The sequence below is a fragment of the Cajanus cajan genome, chromosome 9 (genome assembly GCF_000230855.2).
Source record: "Cajanus cajan strain Asha chromosome 9, NIPB_CcT2T_4, whole genome shotgun sequence".
Taxonomy (NCBI): Eukaryota; Viridiplantae; Streptophyta; class Magnoliopsida; order Fabales; family Fabaceae; genus Cajanus; species Cajanus cajan.
Genome location: NC_138525.1, coordinates 1,043,835 through 1,055,301, shown reverse-complemented (window position 1 = coordinate 1,055,301; position 11,467 = coordinate 1,043,835). Strand labels below are relative to the sequence as shown.

The following is an 11,467-nucleotide window of genomic DNA, read 5'->3' as shown; positions in this document are numbered from 1 at the left end:
ATTGGATACCTGTGGATAATGGGAACGGATAATTTTTTACCCGTTTATAAATGGGGCGGGGACGGGTATGATGATATCCATACCTGCGAGTACCCGTTTAATAATATTTCTTAAATATTCTAATTATTTTTGTACCACATAACCCTAAAACTACACTCTCTCGTCTTATTTTCTTACAAAAGTGAGGTTGATGAAGTTACCAACATGTGTTAAGCATGTTATAAAATTATGTTGGATATAATTTGATTAATTTTCTAGCTTTGATTGGACCAATAAAATTTATGTATTTTAAGTTGTTTACTTTCTTTTGGAATTATGAGATTGAATTATTGTAACTTTGTGATGAAACTTTAACTTACTTTTGATATTGATGTATTTTAAGTCATTGATTATCTTATATTTTTATTATTATTTTAACAAAATTAATGTTAAATACAAGTTCAAAATTAACATTAAATTTTAATTTTTAATATTTCAATAACATTAAATATAGACTTAAAATTATTTGTAATATAACTTTTTTAATTTCTTAAAAAATTTATAAATATCTATGGATATCCATAGATATCCGTGGGTACTCAAGAAATTTATGGATACTCACTCAATGGATATCCACGCGGATATGGAGTGGGTATGAGAGCAATTTTCATCTAGCGGGGCGGGGGCAGATTTACTATTACCCGCCCCCATGCGGCCCCATTGCCATCCCTATTCACATGCTTATTTAAAGGTAGATGTGTTAGTTTATTTAAAATTATGTTTATAACATTATGGATGCAAAATAGACATTTAAATAAATTAAATTAGACTTTTAAAAAAATCAAATCAAACCTAAAAAAAATTATGATAAATAATAGACTTAAATATGTTTTTGGTCCCTCAAATTTAGCGTAAATATGTTTTTGGTCCCTCAAATTTAAAATTGTTGTTTTTAGTCCTGTAATTTCAAAAAATCTTATTTTAGTCCTTATATTCAAATTTTGTTAAGAAATTTATCAAACATTATTGCATAAAATCTACTTATTCGTATCCCTATTAGTGAAAATATCACATTAAATCCGGTTGATATTGCATAATTGTCTTAATTAGTCACTTTTAAATATGTTACTGGTGACTTAAGGGACTAAAACAAGATTTTTGAAAATTACAAGGACTAAAAATAACAGTTTTAAATTTGAGGGACCAAAAATAAATTTGTCTTAAATTTGAGGGACTAAAAATATATTTAAGCCTAAATAATACGTTAAATTTGAACTTTAATTTTATCTTAATATATATATATTTAAAATTTGACTTAACTCATTTTTACCCATAAATGTAATGAGAGAATTACAATAATATATATTTTTGGATTAATTTGATTCCAAAAACACATTGATTCGTTTGTGTTTGAATCCACCCGAGAGCTAAGGACAGATTTAGTTTATCTCTCTTAATCACATTATTAATTTATTACGATTAAAATTTTTATAGTATCTCCTTTTCTCTCTAGTTCTATACATTATGGTAGAATGTATTATTCGTATTGAAAAAGTTTACCAATATATACAAGATGGTGCCTAAGAATATTTTAGTTCATTAAAGATACGTGAGATGCAGAATTTAGAGTTGTAGAGTTGTGGCATGAAGAGATGAGATTTTGGTGATGAAACAGGCATGGCCCCATTGAAAAGCAGGAAGCCTGAAATTCACACTTGAGTACTTGACTTTAACCTCTCATACTTTAATTTAATGTATGCAAGAGCAGAATGAAGCATATAAAAGATTTCAAAGTTAGCGAAGGGTTTTCTTCTCTCTCTCTGCGATCTGCAACGGTCCTGAATTGATACAAGGTAATGGAAAGAATACAAACAAGAACAAAAACAACAAACACCAAATCTGAATCCTATATAGAAAAGCAACAAGAGGAAAAAAGCAGCGCATTGGTTCCAGTTATTTGCTTTGGACCTTTCTTTTGGCCCCTTCTCCCCCCTCGATACTCACAACCTTTCTCTCTCTCCATGCACAACTCCAACCATAACAACAACAAACACTCTAACCCTTCACAACTTCACCCAAAGTCAAAATCTTTCTCTCCATCTTCTCTCACCCCACACCTTTTTATTTAACCAAAATAAATAAATAAATTCCAGACTATTTCTTTTAAATAATTTTTATTTTTATTTTTTTTACAAGAATTAAAAGTATGTTGTTGTTTTGAAGCATCACATGGCACACTTAGTTACTTCTTAAACCCACCACATCCACATCCACATCCATTTCTACTCTACTAGATAAAATATCTCTCATATTCTCTCACTTTCTGCGGCGGGAGAATGGTGCAGCAGCACCGCGGAGAAGAGGAGAAACGACGGAGGTTCTTCATAAACGACAACGTGGACATTCTCCGGGAAATCCTGAAACGACTGGACGGGCCGTCGCTGGGGGTGGCGGCGTGCGTGTGCCGCCTGTGGTGCAGCCTCACGCGCAACGACGACTCCCTCTGGGAGCACCTCTGCTTCCGCCACGTGTCCTCGGCGTCGGTGCGCGCGGTGGTGGTGGCCCTGGGCGGCTACAAGCGCCTCTACATGGTGTGCGTGAGACCCGTGCTGAGTCGACTCGGAGACTCGGAGCGAGTGAGGAAGCGAGTCTGGACTCGGCACGAGGTCCAGCTCTCTCTCTCCTTGTTCTGCATTGACACCTACGAGAGGCTCGGGACTGGAAGACTCAGCACCGACGCCTCCGCATCGTCCCTCATGTTCCTCTGCAACACCGTCAACGTCTGATCTTATATACCAAATTTAAAATATCATCAATTTCTTTGTTCATTCTCATCTCTTCATTTCCTCATATTCTTCTTATAGTATAAAAGCTTGTAACAAGCGTCCATTAATTTTAATTCTTATTATCTTTTTACTGTTTTCATGTAGCTACCTAGTTCATTTCAAAATCAATCAATTTTGTTAGCCAACATTTTGTTATTGCTTATTTCCCCTTTCTTGCTTCCTTCCTCAAATTACTTCTTTGATTTGCAGGCAAATTGGTAACCAATGCAGCTTTGTAATCATTTTTTTTTTAATTTATGAAAAAAATTATTTTTCTAATATTGATACCACAGAAACAGGGAGATTAAGGCCAGTTTAGAAGTGATATTATAAATTTACAATGCACTTTTAACTTTTACTAAAAAGAGAAACGTTGCTTTTACTAGGAAGGAAAAAGAGGTATTTTTGTGTGTCTCTCTTTATTTTTGAAGAGGTAAAAAATATAATTGAGATTTAAACTTATTCCTTCTATAATAGGGATAAATAATAACTTTTTACAATAATTTTACACTATTTTTATTACATCATTCATTCTGCAATTTCTTTCTTCTCTTAAATTTGTCTCACTCGTGTGATATTGTAAAACTTTGTTCTCAAAATATTAATAAATTATTAAATATTTATTGATGCAATCTATTGATTTGAATGTATAAATCTAAAATGACATTAAAATAGATGCAGGTGTATATAAAGGTAGAAATACAATGTAGTTATGTCATTATTAAAACTTTGTTTTTTGTCTTAGAATTGAACTGAAAATGGGTTAATTTTTACCTTAAACATACCAGTCATGCCTAATATATTTTTCAAATCAAAGAACATGGTTTATTTACCTTGATATTAGGTTTTTATTATTATTTACCTTTATGTTATTTATCTAATTAGAGCATATTCAAAGCTTTTTAAATAGACAAACAAACCTATATGCCTCTAAAGTGGCTAACAAATTTTTTCCAAAAAAATAAAAACAAGGTGGCCAACGAATCTTAACTTTCACGCAGAGTATCAGGACTAAGCCTTTTGAATAAAGTTGATAGGCATATAATTTTGAGACATTCAAAGAGAAAATTTAATACAATATTAATATTATATTGTTTATACTTGCTGTAGGATCGAACGCTTACCACTATGTCAAAAACTATAGCTGATAGTCAGGGCGCAACTCTTTTTACTTAAGAGCGCAGCAGCCCAAGCGTCATGATTCGACAGTGACTGATACCAATTGTTGGATAGAGCGCTTACCACTAGGCCAAAAGTTATAGCTGATAGTCAGGGCGCAACTCTTTTTACTTAAGAGCGTAGCAGCCCAAGCGCCATGATTCGACAGTGACTTGGCCCACCTAGCCTCCGCCATGGGACAATTGATGCAACCCGCAACACTTGCTTATAAAAATTGATTGACTAAGTCTAAAAATATATTTAAAATATCCTTAAAAAATTCTACTATTTTTAAAGTTAAAAAACTGTAAAAAATAAAATAAAATTCATCCCCTTTGTTATTTATTAAATAAGTCCAAATCAAATTAATATTAATGTGAATTAAATATGTGATTGGGCTAATATAAGGATTCACGTTTATTAGTAAATTCAGGTAAAAAGATATACAACATAAAAACAAACATTTTGTTCTTGAAGATTGACGTCCATCAAATCCCTCTTAACCATGTGTTCAGTAAAAATAAATAGATGGAAAAGAAGAAAAAAGAAGTATAGAAAAATAAGTAAAGTATAAAGTTAAAATAAAAATTATTTGGTAAAAGGAAAACATATTAGAATTTAATTTTTATACATAATTATTTACAAATAATGAATATAAGTTATGATTATATTAATTATTATTATTAAAATAAATAAATATATACATTTTTTATAAAATAATTTATTTAAAACAATAAAAAAGTATTTATTATTATATTTATTTTATTATTGCTATTATTATTTAAAAATAAATATATAGATTTTTATAAATAATTTTATTTAAAATAATAAATAAAAATTCTTTTATTTTTTCTTCTTCTTCTTTTAGAAAAGCATTTTTGCATTTTTAATGTAAAAATTTGCAAATCCTAATATACAAATAAAGAATGAAAACATTTTTTTTTTGCTTATTCTCATTGGAGAATTCTTAGACGTGAATTTGTTAAAAAAATGTAGATTCTAAACTTTGTGGTGACAATTTGAGTTTGACTTGATGGGTCAATAAGATTCAATGAATTGGCTTCACAAATTGAGTTCTATAAAATGTTAGATTAGGCTTACAAATTTAGGCATGGAAAAATTAGACCAATTTTATCTATTTTAATAAGTCAAACCTTTTAAATGTAAGTATTAAAACTATTAGACCTATTTAGCTTAGTATTGATTACAACTTTTATTTCATTTAATTATCTTTTCCGTCTCTATAATTTTATTATTTAGTTTTCAAACAAATTTGACAGAAAAACCATACAAACAATTCGCCATAATTCTAAAATGCGTTGCTTGGGGGGTATTTCCATCGTTATCTAAAATTCAAGACATAAAATTGAGTTTACGTAAATGAAATTAATAACTTTAAAGCTAAGATTCAATTGGAAAACTTATATGATATTTTTAAAAAAAATATATATAGATGTACGCTATAAAAACAAAGTTTAAAATTATAATTACCAACTAAAATAAAAAAAAATGATAAAAAAATATACACATACTTTAAAAGAGTTGCAAGTTATTAAAATATAACTAAAATATATTTGAATTTCTTGAAAAAAATTATTTTATTTTATTCTATATTTATTATTATTATTAGCTCATATATTTAACAAAAATAGTATATTTGCAAACTTTTTATCTAAGATTAAAATATATATCTCCTTAATTTTAAAACCTAAAAATGGATAAATTTGAAATACATATTATTTTTTAAAAAATTTCAAATTTTATGAATCAAAAATATATTTTAATCATTAAAAATGCTTCATTGATTTTTGTAATAAATAACTTTATTTTTATATTTTACATTTTTCTCTATAAATCAATCAAATCTTACCTATAAACAGATGAAACACCGTAAAAAAATGATATTTTCGTACCGATTAAAAATTAAAATCTTTGAACTTATTTAACCTTTTAAATTATTCTATTTAAAATATTTGTAATTAGCTTATTCTAAAGTATATTTTGTATGCATTTTGTTTTTTTTAAGAGCTATATATATATTTCATATACCTTTAAAAAGAACATAATAGATTAGAATAGTGGTTAACCATCTCGTAATTACACATTGAGAAATCAATTTATTTAGTTAAAAATCTCAGTCTCTCATTCTAGTCCGTGAGAATTCATCTCTGATCAGCGACACTATTACAAACAATATTAGTTTCTAAATAATAAACCATTGAAATTGCACTGATTTACCGATGAAACATGTATGCATTCTCATGTCATCAAATTTAAAAAGGTACATATAAATCGAAACGTTGTAACGCACAATATATGGTTTTAAGATCAATTTTAAATTTTGAATATCAAATATTATAAAATTTCTATTTAATTAAATTAAATATAAAATCATACCCTTGTCTCGATTACTTCTTCCATTAAGAAAAAAACGACGTGAGGGGACACAAGGATTTTAAACCTCAATATTAATTTGGAATATTCTCTTCGTTCATTTGACAGGATTATAGTAATTTTTTCCCCACTAAAACAGATTCTAGCGGCTGATAATCGCATAGAGAAATATTGAGAATATTTTCTGACACATTTTTTTATTGAAATTTATTTAAAATTATAAATGTTTGTGAATCTCACAACTTATCTAATAAATCACTATGATAATTTTATAGTAATTAATAAATTTTAACAAATAAAAAGTATGTATTAAAAATAAATGCGTTAAATAATGTGTTCCTAACGGTCTTCAGTATACGAAGGTAAAAAATTGATTGGTGAATGGTCTATTTTGCTATGGCGGTAACGGCACAAAATTTTCAAATGTCAAAATCAAAACTTCCCTCCCCTTGGATGGTAAATGTATAAGATCAATATTTTTACAGTGTGAAGAATAGGAAAAGGAAAAAAGAAAAACAAGTGTCCTTCTTATTGATGGAGACAGAGCAAAGAAAATCAACCCACTGGACAAGCAAACATGTGACTGTGATCATTGACTCAAAGCATGCATCCAATCCAACCACTTCAATTTTTGGCACAACCACATTTTCCAAAATTCAACTATTGTCCCTTTGATTCTGTTCTCAACATCATTTCAACCCTTTCATTAATTTAATCTTGGTCCATGATTCCATTAATTTCCTAGTAACTTTCAGAGACCAATGTCATTGGGCCTTCCGCGTTAGTTAGCCCAAATAAATATTTTAGGACCTTTAGGCTTTATCCCCCCATCCCCACATTTTTGCATTTGCTACTTAAGTCCAAAGTCTAAACTATTTGACACTGACTACTTCAAATTTCAAATTAATGTCAGAACTAGCAAGTCTTGAGTAGTACTCATCCTAAAAAAAATTTCAACTTCAATTTCGCATAATCGGTTAAAATACGTAAACTCAATTGAAATAAAATTGGCTTAAAACGTTGGTTCCATTTCCATAGAAAGAAAGTTAAGTACACATAAAAAAGAGAGTTTAGGTTACTAAAATTAAAGTAATAGATAATTAAACCATTTGTTACTTTTACACATTCATTTATGACAATATAAATACGAATTCAATGCCAATCAATTAAAATGTCCGCTTGCATAAAGGAATTATTTATATAAATAAAATAAAAAAACGAAGTTTTTTAAATTTTAAATCGTCTTTTTTATAGGATGAAAAATACCAAATACTTTCTATATTTGTATTTTAATTATTTCTATTTATAAAATGCAAAATGAGCAATGTGGAGCATTCACAAGATGCCCTATGCCCATCACTGATAATTCTCCAAATCAATGAAATCATCATCCAACCTCGCACCAACTACAGAACACAGTCTCTAACTTCTAACCTCCGCAAAATATATAAATTAAAATAAATTTAAGCAGCAATATTTTAAAAAAATAAATAAAACAAAGGAAAATTAGAAAAATAAAAAATAATTGATTTGCTATGCTGTCATTACGCACCTACGGTGCACGTTAGCTTGTTCCAACCACCTCAGTAATAACAGCGTTTACTTGCTCTGAAAATTATCATCATTTTATTTATAATAATTTTGGTATTTTATTTGGTACCTTGTCTTTCTGATCGGCGATTGTCGGAAGGTCCTATTCATCGCCGCCACCGGACCCAGTTCGGATCCGAGAGCCACCCGAATCCCTTGTTCCCAGTTTTTGTTTTTCTGTTGCAAAGACTTCACCTTTACCATTTTACCACACAGTCCTCTCTCTCTCTCCATACAAATCGGGTTCTGTGTTTTTCCTGTTTTTAGCGCAGCGAGCGAGATTTTCACTCTCAATTTTGCTCCATCTCCAAACTACACGTGGCGATCTGGATCTTCTTCAACACCCCCATTATCACTTCCAATTTCAGTTAGTCTTTTTTTTCCTTTTTTATTTGTTGGGTTCATTTTTATTGCATCTAGGTTTTCTGTTTTTTTTGTTTTTTGAATATGTTTAAGTTATGAGTATAAATTTTGGGTGTTTTAGTTTAGACTTTCGATCTATGTTAAATTTTTTTAGGTTTTGTCAAATTTAGTTGAATTGGGTGCTGATGATAGGAAGATGGGTCATCTCCCATCTTCTTCTCCGCTTTGATTAATGTTTTATTGATTTTGAAATTGGAAGATTTAGGAAAGAGACGGGAAAGTGAAGTTTCCTGTTTTATGCGGAAAATATAAAATTGTGTTCCCATTAATTAAATGCCGTGATCTGTTCATTTTACTTCACATTTTGGGGGCATGGGATGGGTGTGTTTGGTTTCTCGGCAACCATAACCGTAGTGAGCTTAAGTTCTAGTTGATGTTGGTGTTTGTGTCTGTTTGATTTTGTGAAAATGTTTTTGAGTTGGTGTTCTTGGATCTCTGATTAATGTTTTGTGCGTTTTGAATTTAATATAACTTGTTCTTTTTGTTCCAAATCTGTCAGCAGACATGGAAACGAGGTTATACATGATATTGGAAACGATGTTGGGCTGGTCGTAGTTTCTGTTTGAGAGTTCAGTTTTGAAGTGATTTTTTCCCCCCCTACATGGAAGCAAACAGGGAGGAAGCACTTAAAGCGATAGAGATTGCTGAAAAGCGATTTGCTGTAAGAGACTTTGCAGGTGCGAAGAACTATGCTGTAAAGGCTAAAACGCTGTGTCCAGGATTGGAGGGTATATCTCAAATGGTGGCCACATTTGATGTTTACATTGCTTCTGAGGTCAAACATAATGGTGAGCTAGATTACTATTCGATTCTTGGATTAAAACCTTTTGCAGATAAGGAGGCTGTAAAGAAACAGTACAAGAAGTTGGCGGTGTTGCTTCACCCGGATAAGAACAAATGTGTGGGAGCTGATGAGGCATTTAAACTTGTTTCTGAGGCTTGGACTTGGCTATCAGATAGTGCTATGCGCAGTTCTTATGATCTCAAGAGAAATGCACAATTGGGTGGGACTAACCAGACAAATTTGTCTCCTGCTCATGCTACAGGGGCTGCAGGTTATAACAATTCCAATTTGTCAGGCTCTCATGGTAGGCTTGACACCTTTTGGACAATTTGCACCTCTTGTAAGGTTCAGTATGAGTATCTGCGCAAGTATGTGAATAAAAGACTCTCCTGTAAGAACTGCCGTGGCACTTTTGTTGCTGTTGAAACTGGGGCGGCCCCGGCAAATGGTTCATTTCCATATTGTCCTTGGTCATATGTGCCGGGAAATGGTTATGGAAGTCATTCATTTGATGGAGTTACGTATGTTCCAACTAGTGCGCCCTATTTCAATGGGAATGGGGTCACAGGATACCATTCTGGACATGGGTATGAGTACGTTTCTAATGTTTCATTTCAATGGGGCTCTGCTGGAGTTGTTAATCAAAATGGATCGACTACCTTACCTGCTGATTCTGTTCATCGGGCCAATGGACATGCGAAGAGGGGAAGACCAAAAGTCAAAACAGGAGCTGATAAGAGGCATCACCTGACAGATGCTATGGTCAATACAAATTCAGATGCACCATTCTCATATGGTGAACCACAGGAAGATAAGCTAAGTAGACCTGACAAGAAACAGAAAGTTGCTGTGGGAGCTAGTTTCAGAAATGGTTATGAAGAAAAGGGATCAAAATGTGCTTCAGAGTCAGTAGTGGCTAATGGAAATGATAGCATGGGACATGGCCAGAAGCTTTCCTGCGCCGTTGAAGTTCAAACCAAACAGTGTTCCATTGCACCCGCATTTGATGCAAGGAAATTATTGATAGAGAAAGCCAGGAAAGAAATCAGGAAGAAACTGGAGGAGATGAAGTTGTCATCAGAAGCAGCAGCAGCAGCCGCAACTCTGAATGAGAAAGAAAAATCACAAGCTGAAGTTGGTAAAGTCAAAAGAGAGACATGCAGAAAAACAGCTCCGAATGTTTCTGGTCTTCGATTAGAGAATGGGAAAGCTGGTCCAATCTCAATTACTGTCCCAGATTCTGACTTTCATGACTTCGATAAAGATAGGTCAGAGGAATGCTTCAAGCCAAAGCAAATATGGGCCTTGTATGATGAGGAAGATGGAATGCCGCGGTTGTATTGTATGATCCGTGAGGTTGTGTCTGTCAATCCATTTAAGATTCACATCAGTTACTTGAGTTCCAAAACTGATAGTGAGTTTGGCTCAGTAAACTGGCTTGATTCAGGTTTTACCAAATCTTGTGGAAATTTCAGGGCTTTTAATTCAGATGTTGTTGATCATGTTAACATATTTTCTCATGTTCTAAGTCAGGAGAAGGCTGGTCGCGGTGGTTGTGTCCGCATATATCCAAGAAGCGGGGATATTTGGGCTGTGTATCGAAATTGGTCCCCGGATTGGAACAGATCTACTCCAGATGAAGTGAGGCATCAGTATGAAATGGTTGAGGTGCTGGATGATTACTCTGAGGAACTTGGTGTTTGTGTTAGTCCTCTTATTAAGTTGGCTGGATTTAAGACGGTATATCAGAGGAATACAGACAAGAGTGCCATAAAATGGATACCCCGAAGAGAGATGTTGCGCTTTTCTCATCAAGTGCCTTCTTGGTTGCTGAAGGGGGCGGAGACAAACAATTTGCCTGAAAGGTGTTGGGATCTTGATCCGGCTGCGACTCCAGATGAGCTTCTTCATGCTGCTACTGCTACAGAACCAAACTCTTCGTAGGTTATGCAATAGTGAAACAATTATTTGGGTTGTGCTTTAGCATTCTTCCCACAGTACTTTAGATTTAACTGTACACTATGTCACACTTGGTTAGAGACCAATGAGACGTTAACCCAAATGTTTTAGAAGGTGAAATTTTATTTTGTAACATTTGTCTAGTAGACTTTCAGATCTAGTGATTGCTTGTTCGGTAAAGTTTCTTCGCTGTAGTTCTTGTGGGAGAGGTCAGGACAGATTGCCTTCTTGTAACTCTATTTCTGACCAGTTTTTACTGGTCAGTAAAGAATTCATTCAATTAAAGGCTGAAATCAATTTCAAATCCAACAACTTCAAAGATAGAAAAAATAATTAAGAGAATTATTATATTGAA

At 32.4% G+C, this 11,467-nt stretch overlaps 2 protein-coding genes across 3 annotated transcripts; both read left to right on the top strand.

The window, feature by feature from the left end:
* Window positions 1-1,797: 1,797 nt before the first annotated feature.
* SLY2 (F-box family protein) lies at window positions 1,798-3,245 on the top strand. Its single transcript, XM_020354853.3, has one exon. The coding sequence runs from the start codon at window positions 2,316-2,318 to the stop codon at window positions 2,763-2,765; it is 450 nt and encodes a 149-aa protein (XP_020210442.1). The 5' UTR covers window positions 1,798-2,315; the 3' UTR covers window positions 2,766-3,245.
* Window positions 3,246-7,973: 4,728 nt separating this feature from the next.
* On the top strand, window positions 7,974-11,424 carry LOC109815593 (uncharacterized). 2 transcript variants are annotated; one of them, XM_020380352.3, is made up of 2 exons: window positions 7,974-8,313; window positions 8,872-11,424. In XM_020380352.3, exon 2 carries the CDS (start codon window positions 8,971-8,973, stop codon window positions 11,095-11,097), a length of 2,127 nt encoding a protein of 708 aa, XP_020235941.1. In that variant the 5' UTR covers window positions 7,974-8,313; window positions 8,872-8,970; the 3' UTR covers window positions 11,098-11,424. The 2 variants fall into 2 exon arrangements, with proteins under 2 accessions (XP_020235941.1, XP_020235947.1); XM_020380358.3 differs by having other exon boundaries at window positions 8,869-11,424.
* Window positions 11,425-11,467: the final 43 nt, after the last annotated feature.